We start from the raw sequence: 16,697 nt of genomic DNA on the forward strand, positions 1-16,697 counted from the left end.
TGATTGTCATTGTGATACACAGCACAGCACACACTGCACACAACGAAATGTGTCCTCTGTTGTAACCCATTGCAGTGTGTGGGGATGGTGCTTTGCTCACTGACACCTCAGTGTCACCTTGGCGGATCGGGATTCGAACTGGCAACCTTCTGATTACAGGGCCGCTTCCTTAACTGCTAGACCACCACTGCCCATATGTCCACAGAATGCATGTTGCAAATCAGGAAGCGGCCCTGTAATCTGAAGGTTGCCGGTTTGAATCCCGATCTGCCAAGGTGCCACTAAGGTGCCACTGAGCAAAGTACCGTCCCCACACACTGCTCCCCGGGCGCCTGTCATGGCTGCCCACTGCTCACTCAGGGTGATGGGTTAAATGCAGAGGGCAAATTTCACTGGGTGCATCGTGTGCTGTGCTGCTGTGTATCACATGTGACAATCACTTCACTTACTTAGATCATTTGTTGACAAAATATAATTTTTTTGGATAAAATTACTTTTTGCTACTATGTTTGCTAATGTCGTTTTGGGGACTTTCACTTGCTTCCAGCATATAAACTTGAAGGACAATGTTTTCATTTGCTTTCTAAATATCAGGTGCCAATGAAAAAAGGTCATATTGTGCCCCCCTCCCCTTACAATTAGCACAGTAACCAGGTTCTTCACAGGATCTGATGCAGGTCCGAGTTTATGGGCATGTCCCTTTATAGCCATCCGCGTCTAGCAGCTGGTGTGACGTCGGGACTGACGCTGGTTATGAAACGTTCTTTCTCCCTTACTCCGGCTGTAGGCGTCGCTTAAATCCAGACCGATCTTCTTCTCCCGCGCCACACTCGCGCCGCAGCTGCGCCTCGTGGAGGAGGGGAGAGCTGGAGCGGGCGGGCGGAGAGCATCATCACCACCACCACCATCATCATCATCATCCTCGCCACCACCATCACCACCATTCTCCTCCTCCTCGCTCTGCCCCAGATACAGCAGACGCATTAACGTTAACGGGGAAAGACGAGGAATGGACATAAAATAGATCTGGCTACATCTTTTTTATGTTAATTTTTGGTTTGTTTTCTAAACGCGTTGAGCGTCAAAATGGCTGAGGTTACGAACATCAGACCAGCATACGGTAAGCAGAAAGGACTGCGATTTCTAGACTATACGTATTAATGTATCATTAACATGGAGACGGTGTTTCCTGCAGATTTTAGGTGAATGTGGTGTATCAGTATAACATTATAGGATGAAGATGGTATTTCCTGTAGAATTTAGGTGAATGTGGTGTAGTAATATAACATGATAGCATGGATACCTATTTGGTCACTGGCTACCACATTAGATTATGTCAATAATTAAGAAGGTGTTCCCTGGAGAAAACAGTTTATGAACAAAGTGTTGTTCCTTGATAATGTTGTTCTTCAGGTCCTTTGTGCTGTGATGGCACATGCTATTTAAATGACCAGGTTTTGTTAATAAAAGGGTGTCCAGGAGTACAAGCTCACTTGTTCATTTGAATTAGAATAACTGTATTGAAGTGACTGTATATGAAGCTACGGTTGAGGGAGAAGTGAAGTGTTGTTATTTTTATATTGTGTGTATGTGCATGTGTGTGTGCCCATGCACAAATTGGAGGATAAAGGGCGTGTGTGTGTGTGTGTGTGTGTGTGTGTGTGTGCAGCTTTCTCTGTTCCAAATGTCTGATTCATGCGTGAGCTGGGGCAAGGATGACGTCAGGTCTATTCCCGGTGCTTGGTGCATCAACCGGCCCCCGTTCATCTGTTGTGTGAGTTAAGGCCACCAGTGGATCTAGAGAAATGTGACCATGTTTTTTATGTTTATTGTGTAATTTTATGTAATTGTGTCATAACTAACCCTTAAGGGAAGAAAGAAAATATGAACACCAAGATTAATCAACTGATCCTACTTATCTAGCTATTGGTCTGTGTGTCTTCCGGTCAATCTATTGATCCTGCATTACACCCACCACTTGATGCCACCTGTTCTGCCATGATCACCCTGTGTCTGGGTGATCCGTGTGTGATGTAATTAAATGGTCAAATTTGTGGAAAGCATGTCTCTTGCTGCTCAAATGGGAAATTGGAGCTTGGGTGTAGTATGTAGGTTTGACAGAATGAGCCGGATGGAGAGGAAGGAATATGTGTACAGCCAGCCATAATTACTTCAGATGGAAGAGCATCGATCTAAAAGGCATTTCCGGCTCCTGCTATGGTCCTTTATTGATTTCATAAGATGCTGTTTTGTATCTTGCTGTACATAATAACCCATTTATTTGAAGCATTTCATAAAAATGAAGGTTTTTAGCTTGCCTAAAATGACTTCCACCACCTAGGAGCCAAGACAAACAAGAGTCTAGATGAATGCCTTCCTAGTACAATGAGAGATGGTGGTACCAGTGGAGTAGTGCTGGAGGATCAGAGAGATCGAGGTGCGGAGTGAGGAGAGATCTGATCTACAAGGTAGCAGTGGAGTGGTATGGCAGAACTTGGAAAGGTTGCAATAATATCCATGTGAAAGTTCTCTAATTCACACTGACGTCAGTAGAGAAAGGATGTTATTTACATTTACAGTTTGCCCAGACTGCAGAAACCGGAAGACAAGACTGGAATTGAAATTCCCTATTTAAGTATGTTCCAGAATCTTGTAGTCATACTTATTACTACATTATGACTACATGTTGGAGGATACAAATACACTAAGATTATCACTTTTTAATTCCTTCAGGTTTGGAAATTGTAATTACAAATGTGAAAGTAGTTCATATCTCCAAAACTACAGTAAATAGCTGCCTAAACAGTTTACCATTTTGCTACAAGTGGCATTCAATTCATTATATAAAAATAAGTTTAAATAGAAGTTCAATTATATTAATTTATTACATTAATGTAACTAAAGTTCAACATTAGTTATGGCAGTTGTATTTAACCTAAAACTACCAATTGTCAGATTTCGCTGTGGACATTCGCTGGCTGCAGTGTGTTCGAGAGCAGCCACCCAGAACAATGGGATGATTTATGCTGTCGACCATGTTGTCACGGTGACAGGCATCTTGTCTGAAATGCTCTCTCTGGTCTCCAGCCATGTACTACCTGGATGAGAGTTGTCACAAGTTCAAGGTGGCATATTGATTTTCTTCTGGTCATGATTATTTCAGTTTTGGAGGCAGAGCACTAACCCTGCTAACTAGCCTGGGGATATTTTGTATTGTAAAGTCAAAGATATTCTCAGGATTTACATAAACAAATTGATAAAACAGGAAAGAAACATAATCTTTAATGAGGCTTGCATGTGCATGTAATGCATTCACCTGTGCAACTTTAAAGCATCCAGAATGAGGAAGTAGAGTGTGTATGAAAGCTGTCAATCATCAGGCTCCTCACAATTTAAACTGTTCTGTGTGACAGAAATAGTTACACAACAAAAAAGGATACTTAGTTCCTCTTCTTACAGATAACTACCAAGATACAGATAACTATCAATTGTTTCTTTTTTTTTTTTTTTTTTTTACTGTTTATGCAAATTCTAAGGGTGCCTTTGGCCTTACACTAATGAACAAGCCCCATGTACCACATGTACCACATGTGCAACCAAATCGGAGGCAGCGTTTGTACGGCCAGCCATTTGGAGGAGTCTCCCTGTGGTTTACGCAACAGCCACATACTGTGCATCCAGAAAGTATTGCCAGCACATCACTTTTGTTACAGCCTTATTTTAAAATGGATTAAAGACATTTTTCCTCAGAATTCTACACACAACACCACATATTGACAACGTGAAAAAAAAGGTTTTGGCAAATTATTAAAAATAAAAAAATGCAATTGCAAAAGTCTTTTTGAATGTGATTCTACATGCTTGGCACTCCAAGAGTTTTTTTAAGAGTTTTATAGCACGTGTTTTATTTTTCATGGTCAATGTTTTTTTCCACACCACATACTTTGCTTTCATAACCACCAGAAGCTAGCTTCCATTTCTCTGCCTCAGCATCCATTTTAGCACTAATTGCTAATTGCTTTAGCACTATTTGGCCCTTTAATATTGCCTGCTAACAGTACATATACCATTATGGATCTTGTGGTAGGCTGGTGGGTAACACACCTGCCTATGAACCAGAAGACCCAGGTTCAAACCCCACTTAATATCATTGTGTCCCTGAGTGTCTCCAGGGGGGGACTGTCCCTGTCACTGTCCCTGTCACTGTCCCAAGTCGCTCTGGATAAGGGCATCTGATAAATGCTATAAATTCCTTTAAAAATGTTTAATTCTTTTGAAACTGGCATTTATCAATTGTTTTAAAATCACTTTCTTGTAGCCTCCTCCGGCTTTGTGAGTATCAACTATTTTGCCAAGTAGTTGCTTAGAGGAGACCATAGATGTTCATTTTACATGCAAGTCTGTGGAGTCAGAAAATTCCTAACAAAGATCATTTACATTTTACCTTGCCCATAGTTTACTGTGTTTATGATGATCACTCCCTTGGATCTTCGTCATCAGCCCTGTCTCTTTATGCTCTCATTGCTCACTGATGAGCTTTTGAATGCAGCTGATTAATCAGCGTCTGTTTTGCTGACGTTCCTCACTCCACCTCCCCACCTCTACTAAGAGCATCAAATGACTTGCTTCCTTTTTTTTTATGTGACGCACGCACTTGAACACAATTCTTTTTTGCATTATAATGGTGGAGGCATGATAACTGTAGTTGCTGTTGTTCTTACCCAGAGCAAATTCTGGAGCAATGCAAGCATGAGTGTTAACCAGCGAAAATCCACTCATCTTTGACCGGGTGAAAGGTCTGGGGATGCTCAGCACAGAAAGTCTCCAAAATACAGCTGCAGAGATGTTAAGTGAATTATTTAGTAGATCATTAACCTGGAGTCAGAGGTGCGATTGCAGATGACCTCTGAAAGGTGAAGAGCGTTAATTATTCATCAGCCAATTATTTGACAGAAAGCCCAGAACTCTAACTTGTGGACGGGCTCTCAGCAGTACAACTTATAGAAGCATTCCATTCTTTCCCCATCATTGTCCTCCTCATTCAATCTTGTGCCCGCCCTCCGAGGCTCCGTCTCTTGGCAACGAGAGCAGCTGACTTTTAAACAGACATCTAAAAAAGTGACATCATCTGTTTAAGAGTCCCCTGGAGACAGGTGAAATGGCCAGCAGAGCTGGGGTGGGGCTAGGTCTTTGTTCTGGAGATAAAACAGCTGACTGAATGCTAGAAAAAAATTACAGCAATCCGAACGCCACAGGAAATGGAGTGTGATGCCTACAATTGTATTAAATTAGGAAATATATAGTCTTATAGTTCCTTGGTTCCTGTAGATATTTATTTATTTATCTTATAATAAAATATTCTTATTGCCGAAGCAGTTCATTTATAATACATTTAACCATGCTTTTTACCTACTGTCATATTTGCAGCAAATTATCCTATTTTGAATTAATTTTTCTGACCAAAAATTGCATAGTGAAACTAGCTGTCAAGCAGCCCTATAGCAGTCTATACTGTTATTAATATTTGGATAGATGCCTTGTGTTTAGGGACAAATGTCGCCGTCACATTTAGTGAAACTAGTGAAACTAGGGGTGTTTCACAAAAATGAAAAAATGAAACCTAAGGACCAAGAACATGAATCACATGGGATGTATTTTTTACCACAGGTGTTTTTAAAAGTTTAGATCAATTTCCAAGAGTATGTGGGAACACACACTGTTCTGCAGTCACTAAAACACAGGGCTGGTTCCCCCTCTTATCTGTCCTCTTATCTGTCCTTGCTCTATGTTTTCCTCACTTATGCTTTTTCTCTTGTGTGTGGCTATGCACCAGACACTGGGTCTGTCCTTCCAGCTCCCCTTCTCTCAACTGCTGGGACCCAAGGTGGTGTGGTGTCACAACACAGAAAGGAGGAAGAGGACCCAGGCATTGAATATTAACACAATTTTTATTTTAAACTGGACAAACAAACATATAGGGCTCTACTATGGGACAGGGGACTGGAAGAAAGGCACCACACACACACAGGGATCACTCCACATATACACAAAACCTGAAAAGAAAACACACAACCGTTAAATACACCAGACCCTGGAGGCACACCGCCTCAGACCAATACCAATACATTTTTAAAGAACGTGACTCTCTTTGCTCAGTTCCTTGTTTAATACTGGAACCTAAAGCACTGATGCAGGCAAACTTAAATATGGAGGATGTCAGTTGTAGGGAATCAAGGGGGCATGACATGCAATCAGAGCGCTGGGAACCTTTGTCAGGTGTGCTCATTCTTACTGTACGGGATCCAATGTGACAAGTGGAGTGCTCAGATTTATTCAAAAAAGGACAATGGAACAGAAATGATTGAGCAGTTCTCTCATGTCGAAAATTTGCAGGTTATGGATAGTGACCGAGAGAGTGCAGTTGTATATCATCACTTTGTGAATACTTTGGTGTTATTGTCATATTGTATCAATCATATTTTTTACTCCACGTGTTCAGAATACTCCTGAGACCTCATTATAAGTGATCTGAGTAATAACACACAGATACTCTCTCACACACACAAACACACTTATCCAATGAGAAATATGCTCTCTCTGCGTCATTTTCATCATCCCCATTGCTTTTAGCACAACAGCAGATGAATATCTGAATATCCATAACAATGGTCAGCAGGGTTCACATGTCAACAGTATTTCAGCCAAACTGTCTGCATCATGATTAAATGGCAAAACATATTTACACATATTTACACAGCTATATACTAAAGCCTATAGTATCAGCAGCTGTGTGAGCATTTTTAATCTCTAGTGACAGTTGTCAGCAATATGCTGTCCCTCTTGCTTTAGTTGTCCCATGCCCAGGTATGGACATTTCTGTTAAAGTGGAAGCTTTTAAGTAGGGATGATGTAATGGTGTCAGATAATGAGTGAGGGTGTCTGAGGATGAGCTCTCAGGTTTTTGTTCATGTGTCTGTCTGCAGTGCTGTTGTTGTAGTCTTTGCAGGTTTATGCAAGGTTGGTTTGCATGGTTGCCATAGTTAGGTTCAATATGGGCATTGTAGAACACTTCCTGTTCTTTCAGCTGTAGTCCTCGGAACCAAACCAGCCCTAGAATCTTGATCAGCTCTGCCTTGCTGAGAAGAGCCTCATTGTTTCCATGGTGACTCTGGGTTGGAAACACTGGAGAGCACTGACATAGTGGGATCAGTGCAGGATGGAATGAGATGCAGCATAACAGACAAGATGGGAAAATTTAGCAGTTATATAAATTTAAAGTGCTCTAAATACATTGACATTTTCATCAGATATATTTCATCAAATAATAACTCACAGGATCATATCTGGTCCCAGAAAAATGTTTTGTAGTGAAGTTGTCAGGGATGCAGGAAGGAATGGACACAAAGGCACAAGTAAAAAAACAGGGGATTTATTGAACTCAAAAGATAATTGACCGTGCTTCCTTCTTTGTAAAGGTTTTGCACAGCTTTGTAGATATTCCTTTATAAAATAAGCCGTGCCTTAACATTTTTGCTGTAGCTTCATAGTTGTAGTGTGACTTCACTGGTCCCCTTTTTCAGCTTGAAGCCAGAGGCAAGTGCCTGTCTTGTTAAAAATGGTAGCGGTGCCCCTGAATAGTTCACTAATTTTCATTTAAAATGTAAATGCAAATGTCTCATTGATATTGTGGTACCACTGATCTGATCATCAGTGGGCAATAACACGTCTGAATTATTTAATTCAGTTTCCTTCTAAATTAGATAGGTACAAAATATTGTCTTTCTGCGATTGCTCAGTATCATTACCCATAATTGCCATGTTATAACCAGGTGTCTTTCTCTGTGTCTCAGATGTTTCGCCAGTGCTAGCAGGCTTCCTCGGAGCAGGCGTTCTGGTTGTCTCTGCGACAGTTGCTGTGTTCCTATGGACGTGCTGCCAGCGGCGTTACCGTCGCCTGACGGGTGCTTACAAGCTGAGTGGTGGCCCCCTTGACCCGCCTGTCGATCCACCATTCAAGTTCATACACATGCTGAAGGGCATTAGCATCTACCCAGAATCCCTCAGCAACAGCAAGAAGATTGTACGGGTGGGCCGGCATCCCAAATCAAACAACTCCTCTCCTTCCTCATTCACATCAACATCCACCTCTTCTTTCTCCTTGAGGAATTGGAGGAATGATAGTGCTGGAGGCCGCACTCTGTTGCTTGATGCTGACGCAGAGGGTGGGCTTCTCAGTGGGGGTATGCAACTGCAGATGAGCCACCTGGTGCCACCTTGTGGTGCTCCGAGGCTGGAGCGGGCGCTGCCAATCCGCGCCGACTACTGCTGTCTGGAGAGCAGCTCCAGTGAAGCGGCCAGTAAGTCAGCCTCACCCTTCTGCCCCACCCCCCCCTCCTTGGGCAAGCTTAGTCTGGCTATCGACTACAACTTCCCAAAGAAAGCTCTGGTTGTGACCATTCTGGGTGCACAGGGCCTCCCAGCCATGGACGAGCAGACAGGCACCTCGGACCCATACGTCAAGATGACCATCCTCCCTGAGAAGAAGCACCGTGTGAAGACACGGGTCCTTCGGAAGACACTGGAGCCAGTCTTCGATGAGACCTTCACCTTCTATGGTGTCCCGTACAGCAACCTGCCGGAGCTCACCCTGCACTTTCTGGTGCTCAGCTTTGACCGCTTTGCCCGTGATGACATCATCGGTGAGGCTGCAGTCCCATTGGCCAGTGTGGACCCCTGCACTGGACGGGTGCACATCAGCCAATCAATCACCAAGAGAAACATCCAGGTATGAGTGAGGACAAAAATAGGACTTACACATCATCAGTCAGAGGAGAAAAAAGGGCAAATGGTCTGATTGGTGTGAGAGGAAGACCATATGATAGAGAGAGAGAAAGAGTAGAGGAGAGAGAGGAGGTGTCCGTGGACCACAGATTTACATAGGCCTGTTAAATATTCATGAATATTAATAATGCAGTACCCCTGCACTGGTGTTGTGGACTTTAAAAATTGACCAAAATCAAAAACACTCACACAAAAACATTCAGCTATGCCCTATTTTCAAGGCTAATATCACATGAAGCATGGATGCATGGTTTGCAGAAAAAAGCAAATGGCCTCATAACTGATAAATCCTGCAGCTATTAATTTAATAGCACTTGGGCCTGTATGATGGAGAGGAAGAGCCATTACTGTTCACTGTTCCAGGGAGTAGTGTCCTCAGCATAACTGATGGAATTATCATTTCTTGAGGTACATAGTGGTAGGACAGGGTGGGCCACATTTAGTGCCTGGTGGGAGTGGAAGAGAGAGAGAGCACAAGTTCATGGCTGATATACAGGAAGCTGGAGTATTTGACTCAGAATCAGTAATACAGGCGTTCTTAGTAAAGTGCACGATAATTCAGCACAAGCAAATGAGGAAGGAGGCATAATCTCATCCTCACTCCTCACCGAGGATCCATTAGTGCTTTTAGTGCAAACAATAAATCAAGGAGACATTATGCCCCCCCACCATTCTCTCTCTCAAATACAATCTGCTTCAGTTTACTGCATTATTGCCAGGAGGAATCCCCACTTCATGAAAAGGAGAAAGATTGATAAAAGATGAGGGGGGAAATGAAGGATGTTTGAATGGATGGGTAGAAATAGGGACGTCTAAGGATTAGAAGAAATTGTAGGTAGGCATTTGCATAGCAAAAACTTTTCATTGCACATAAATAGGCTTCATTAATTAGTTGTAGAGCAATAATCATGACTAGTTATCAGTCTCACTTTCTTTTCTACCACAGTTTTTTTCTGAAAGACCCACTGCCTTTAAGAAATCTTCCTTTTTTAATTAAAAGGCTTAATTAGTTCATTCTAATTAATTCTGTTAATTCTATATATGATCTTATCGGTGCTAAACTGAAACTGACTTTTCGGTACCCAACTCTAAGAACCTAGAACTTGCATGACAATGACATGACATAAAACTAGTACTATAATTATAAGAGGGCTTAGGAACATTTCACTGGGAGGTCCAGACTGTCCATGGGCTGAAAGGGTTAAGAGAGTGTACAGCAACAATAGCATGACAAATACAGAGGTGTAGTAGTAATAAGTAGTAAAAATAGTGATAGGGATGGAAAAAGTAAAAAAAACTACTGAGAGGGGCAGGGCTTCCTCCTGAAGCAGATGAACAGCCCGCCTTTACCTATCCAATTGTGGAGCCCATAACACAACATGCAAATAACCTCGGCCTAACGTCGTAAAAATGCCACATCCCTTGCAGTGGCATTATGTCAGGCACTTAGCAGAGCTTCAGAAAGCCATTACCCTTTTGGACGACATAAACAGAATGATCTTTCCCTTTAGTGCACACTTCCCCTTGCAATATGTGTCACCTAAATCCTGAAATCCACCTACGGTGAAATGGACAGACTTTGTGATGCTTTTCTGTCTAGGAATGAGCAAGTATGGCAAATACAGCTTTAAAAAGATTTTCACAGGTTACACTTCAGCATCTGATCTAGAATCTATTGTTGTGGAAGGAAAGTATTTGCATAATGCAGATTAGTACCAGACATTCACATGTATAAAAAACTACTTCAGGTGCATTAGAAAGAATACATACACACACACTCAGAGACACACAAAATACACAAACATTCTTCCATGGTAACAGTATATGTCTTAAATTCAAGCTGAGCCGTGGGCTGTCTCCCACTACAGGTTGCCATGGTGATGCTGAGAAGAATCCGCTGGCTGACTAGAGAATAGGGAGATAAGCAGGGAGAGAAAACAGCAAAACCTTCTCTCCCTTCTCACCCCTCAACTCTCCGTTGTCTTTTTCTAAGGTTCCCAGTTCATAGACTATGTTGAATAGCTTTCAAATTAAAAAATTCTAATTCAAATTTTATTCGTATTTATTGGCCAAGTAAGTGCAAGCACATACAAGGAATTTCATTCCGGTAGATGGTGTCTCTCAAGTACAATGTAGGAAAAAAAAAAAAAAAACAATCAACAACAATCAACAACAACAATGTGCAAGGGTGTGGTGTTATTGTCCAAGTTGTGGATTGTTTGTGATTTATAAATAACTATATCTACTTTTTATGAATAAATAGGCAAAAAACTAACTAAATCTTATATACAAGTGAATACTGCCAAAGACCACAGTATTGCAAATTATGCAAGTGTACAATGAACAAATATGCAAATATTGCAAACATAACCAAATATTACACTTTTACGTCTTTAACATAACATATGTGTAACTGGTAGGTTGAAGGTGTGCAAATGAGTGAAAGACAATGTTTCAAGAAAAGAGCTGTGTTGGACTTCAGGGAGCGAAAGCGCTTCCCTGATCGCAACAGAGAGAAGAGTCCATTGTTGGGGTGGCTGAGGTTCACTATCTTCCTGGCCCTGGTGCAGCACCGTTTGCTGAAGATAGATAGAAGGTCAGGGAGCTTGATACGGATGCTCTCTATGGTGCAGGAGTAGAAGATCCTGAGCACCTTGGAGGGCAGTCTGAAGTCTCTCAGGCGTCTGAGGTGGTAGAGACGCATCCGGGCCTTTTTCACCATGGTGTTGATGTGACAGGACCATGACAGGTCCTGTGTGATGTTACACCGAGGTAACGGAAGCTGTCCACTCTCTCCACTGGGCTCCTGTTAATGACAGGGGTCTGGTAGGTCCTCTCCTGCTCAAAGATAACATAATTGAACACAAATGCAGTTTTTAAATGAAGGTTTACGTTATTAAGGGAGAAAAAAACTCCAAATCTACATGGCCTTGTGTGAAAAAGTGATTGCCCCAAGAGCGCAGAGACAACTCATCCGGGAGGCCACAAAAGACCCCAGGACAACATCTAAAGAACTGCAGGCCTCACTTGCCTCAATTAAGGTCAGTGTTCACGACTCCACCATAAGAAAGAGAATGGGCAAAAATGGCCTGCATGGCAGATTTCCAAGGCAGAAACAACTTTTAAGCAAAAAGAACATTAAGGCTCGTCTCAATTTTGCCAAGACTTTTGGGAAAATACCTTGTGGACCGACGAGACAAAAGTTTTAACTTCTTGGAAGTTGCGTGTCCCGTTACATCTAGCGTAAAAGTAACACAGCATTTCAGAAAAAGAACATCATACCAACAGTAAAATATGGTGGTGGTAGTGTGATGGGGTTGTTTTGCTACTTCAGGACCTGGACGGCTTGCTGTGATAGATGGAACCATGAATTCTACTGTCTACCAAAAAATCCTGAAGGAGAATGTCCGGCCATCTGTTTGTCAACTCAAGCTGAAGCGATCTTGGGTGCTGCAGCAGGACAATGACCCAAAACACACCAGCAAATCCACCTCTGAATGGCTGAAGAAAAACAAAATTAAGACTTTAGAGTGGCCTAGTCAAAGTCCTGACCTGAATCCTATTGAGATGTTGTGACATGACCTTAAAAAGGCGGTTCATGCTAGAAAACCCTCAAATAAAGCTGAATTACAACAATTCTGCAAAGATGAGTGGGCCAAAATTCCTCCAGAGCGCTGTAAAAGACTTGTTGCAAGTTATCGCAAACGCTTGATTGCAGTTATTGCTGCTAAGGGTGGCCCAAGCAGTTATTAGGTTCAGGGGGCAATAACTTTTTCACACAGGGTCATGTAGGTTTGGATTTTTTTTCTCCCTAAATAATAAAAACCATAATTTAAAAACTGCATTTTGTGTTTACTTGTGTTATCTTTGACTAATAGTTAAATGTGTTTGATGATCAGAAACATTTTGTGTGACAAACATGCAAAAGAATAAGAAATCAGGAAGGGGGCAAATAGTTTTTCACACCACTGTATACTTTATTTACATAATTTATACTTCTGAGTTGGCTAAAGTAACAAATGGCCAGTTGCACTTTAAAAATTAATAAGGCAAAGAAGACAAAAATATTGTTCATCACCATTCATCTACCTGGATATTCTTTGCCATACTGAAAGACCTCTACCAATGACCTCTGCCTCTGGGTCGGGGTGCGGGTCTGTCAGGGGGAGGGGGATTTCTCTCCGTTTCTGTAGCTCTGTATTTTCTTTTGCATGGTTTTTCATATGCTTGAATAAATTGGTTGTATTAACTTTTATATAATACAGTACAAATCCAGGAATGCAGATGAAAATACAGATTAAAAATCATATGAGGAGATTTCTGCTATTGTTTTCTATACAATAATTTGCTCCGTCCTGGTTGAGTGCAGCATACAAACATGTTAAGCTATAGTGTGTTTTTATGCAGACTGTGTTTTATGCAGTGTATGCACCCAGCATGGTTATGCTGTCTTGTGTGTGCGTAGCTCTGACGTATTGTACAATATTGAGGGGACTGTTTTTTTTTTTTGGGCAGTGTACTGATGTGGTTTGTTTTGAGTAACCATGTATGTGTTTCCTCAGTGTGACACTCGTGGGGAGCTGCTAGTTTCTGTATCCTACCAGCCTGCCACACACAGACTCAATGTGGTTGTTCTGAAGGCCAAACACCTGCCCAAGATGGATATCTCCGGACTGTCTGGGAGTGAGTTTTCACAAGTGCACACACAAACATATATAAATAAACATATATTTTAGATTAAGAATCATACTCATGCCTCTTATGTCTCTCCTAACCCAGACCCCTATGTCAAAGTGAATGTCTTTTATGGCCGCAAACGCATTGCCAAAAAGAAGACCCACGTGAAAAAGAGCACTCTAAACCCTGTCTTCAATGAGTCCTTTATCTACGACGTGCCTGCCGAGCTCATGCCTGACCTCTCTGTCGAGTTCCTTGTCATTGACTTTGACCGCACCACCAAGAATGAGGTCATTGGCCGTATCATCCTTGGCGGCCAGAGCCCCACCCCTTCTGGTGTCACCCACTGGCGTGAAGTTTGCGACAATCCACGGAGACAGATTGCTAAGTGGCACAATTTGGAGGAGTACTAGTGCATCCAATATTCCCTGGAATAACAAAAGGTGACCATATTGGAAAGTCATGAAGAAGAAATGAACATTCCCCAGTCAACAGGCTCAACAAATCTGTCACCCCACAGGAACATGTCGAGAAAAAAAAATTATGAGAATTAGCTACAGAGGGATGAAATCTCAGCACTAACCGATGACAGACTGACCAGCTGTCACCAGACTTTTGATTACTGGTTTAAACACTGACAACCGGTTCCAAGTTTGTCCTGTTTATGTGGGGGTGGGTTGGTGAAAAGGATTTTTCGAATAATCTGCCTGTACTTCCATCACTTGTACCATAGCGTGATGGCATTTACGTTCTTCACTGCATGCATAAGCAATTTTAAAATAATGCGTCCACTAATTCCTTGATATCTCTAGAGGGCACACGGGGGTGGTCATTAACAATGATTAATAATGACATGAACATTTACAGTGGTCATTGTGATTGGGTGAGGCTATAAAAAATATAATTCTTAGAAAATATTTTTGGTTTTATAGAAGCTCAAAGGATTCTATCAAAGAAGCACAACACCAAACATCAAAAGTTAACACCAAATATGGGTTCTTCTTACAGGGCATAGCTGCAGTTTATTCTGAATCAGAAGACTGGGTTGGATATGTCTTGTTTTCCTGTATCTGTATCTGTCAGACATCAGAATCAAAACTGGACCACACACCAGTCCACAGCCAAAAACCACCAGATGGAACCTGAGAGATCTATTCCTTGTAAGAGTTTATACCAGAAATTTTGCATTGCCTGACTGTCACCATGGCAACACCTGAAGATGGCAGAAGAGTCCTCTATTTTGTTGATAAGGCTTCTCGTAAGTCTGTTGCTGCTCCTCATAGCACTCAGAACCTGTCAATATCTACGAGTGAGGCTTAAAATGTGCAAGCAATCAGATGCTAGGATCAATGCTATTGTGGAGACAAACAGCCATCACTACAATGTGTAGGACCCATGTCTCCTGTCTATAATCTGTATGAAATTCTTAATCCTAATCAAAATTTCCACTTGCAAGCATTAAAGGGCACCTTTCTGTCTCCACAGAGCCCCATTCCACCCAGAATTCTTTGTATTAGCTTAGAGAACTTCTTTTTTGCTGCTCCATCACTCTTTTGCTGTCGGCTGTACATACTGTAACATGCTAGGCAAAAACAAGATATTTATAACATTAGGTGTAGTTATGGCCCCTTGTTTGGACACAATACACCCTGCTCTACCCATATAACCAATTGTTTAGATTCAGGCAAAGATCTGCACTTTCCTAATTTTTACATTTTATGTTCCTAGAACGTATAAACACTGACTAATTAATAAATGTTTGATTAATAACCTGATTGCTGTTTCTTCAAATGGAAGTGAATTTTGTTAGGCCAACATTACAACTGCTGCTCTTCAGCATCTGTCCCTTTAAGAGCTGGTCACAGTAGAACAGGGCTGATAGCCACAGTCAGTTCCATTGGGTCTTGCATCATCTGTGCACTTTTATGTATGTGTTTATTGTGTCTCTGTGTGTGTATGAGCAAAAGAGATCTTTCTGTGTGCATGCTGCCTGTGTATGTTGGCTATGGGTTTGTATGAAAACCTGAGAGTTAGCATAGAGTGTGTGTGTAAGTGTTGTGATGACTAAAAGCCTGAGGGTAGAATTTGGACTTACATGTCCTCATTCCCTTAGCGCACACACAGGACAGGGAGGACAGTTCACATTCGTGTAGATCAGCAACTGCAATGTGTGTGAAAGTGTGTGTGTTTGCATGAGACTCCAGCTGCAGTAGGCGTGGTCAGATGTCCTTGGCCTCATTCTTTTTTTTTATTGTCTTTCAATAAAGTCTCTCCCTATATCTTAACCTCCTTATACCATTTCACCAGTCCTTTTCCCTTCTGTCTGTTATAAGATAAGCACTATGTGTCAGTGAATGACAGATATGTTTTGATGGATAATAGATTTTTTTTGTACACACATACTCCATCTCCGAGAGAGGAAGAACAGGTCTGAAAGCCCTGTATTAATATAAATATATAAGGAAATCATGTTAATGTTTGTTCATTCCAATGCACTGCAGCACTGTGGTCATGCCTGTCCTTCCTCAGTGTAATGTTACTCCCTGAATAGCAATGAGTGCTTTCTCTGGGTAAACGTCTTTATAAATGATATGTTATTTTGTTCCATTAGATTTTTCCATTAGAGTGTCCAGCTCCATCCCTCTTGCCTGGGCCCCACTCCACATTTACCTACAACTGACCCCTGAGTTGTACTCTTGTGTGCGATACAAAACAAACTTTTTCTGTAGACAGAAAAAGAATAAATCCATCAGTAGTGATACTGTGTTGTCTCAGTGCTAAACACCAGAGCACAGGGTATGATGTCTGCAGATGGGGAGACAAAGTCTGTTTGAAGACAACTGCATAATGCTATGGGTTCTATACTAAATATGTTACATTCTGATGTATGTTGAATTTATTAACACATTGAATGTGCAAATAAAAAACTCATAGACTATCTGCACTATACACCAGTCATTTCATTATGGGAAATGACTACTGGCAAAAAAATGCATATCAAGAGAAACAAACTATACATAAAATACATTGTATTAAGAAAATGTACATTTATATACATGAACATGATTCCAATTCCTTGTTCCAAACACACACACATACACACACATACAGGGAGTGCAGAATTATTAGGCAAATGAGTATTTTGTCCACATCATCCTCTTCATGCATGTTGTCTTACT

At 41.5% G+C, this 16,697-nt stretch overlaps 1 protein-coding gene across 1 annotated transcript; it reads left to right on the forward strand.

Annotated features, from left to right (window-relative positions):
- The first annotated feature begins 782 nt into the window (after positions 1-782).
- syt11a (synaptotagmin XIa) lies at positions 783-16,277 on the forward strand. Its single transcript, XM_028964613.1, has 4 exons — positions 783-1,120; positions 7,851-8,785; positions 13,404-13,524; positions 13,621-16,277. Exons 1-4 carry the CDS (start codon positions 1,087-1,089, stop codon positions 13,929-13,931), a joined length of 1,401 nt encoding a protein of 466 aa, XP_028820446.1. The 5' UTR covers positions 783-1,086; the 3' UTR covers positions 13,932-16,277.
- Positions 16,278-16,697: the final 420 nt, after the last annotated feature.

Source organism: Denticeps clupeoides, chromosome 20 (genome assembly GCF_900700375.1).
Source record: "Denticeps clupeoides chromosome 20, fDenClu1.1, whole genome shotgun sequence".
Classification (NCBI taxonomy): domain Eukaryota; kingdom Metazoa; phylum Chordata; class Actinopteri; order Clupeiformes; family Denticipitidae; genus Denticeps; species Denticeps clupeoides.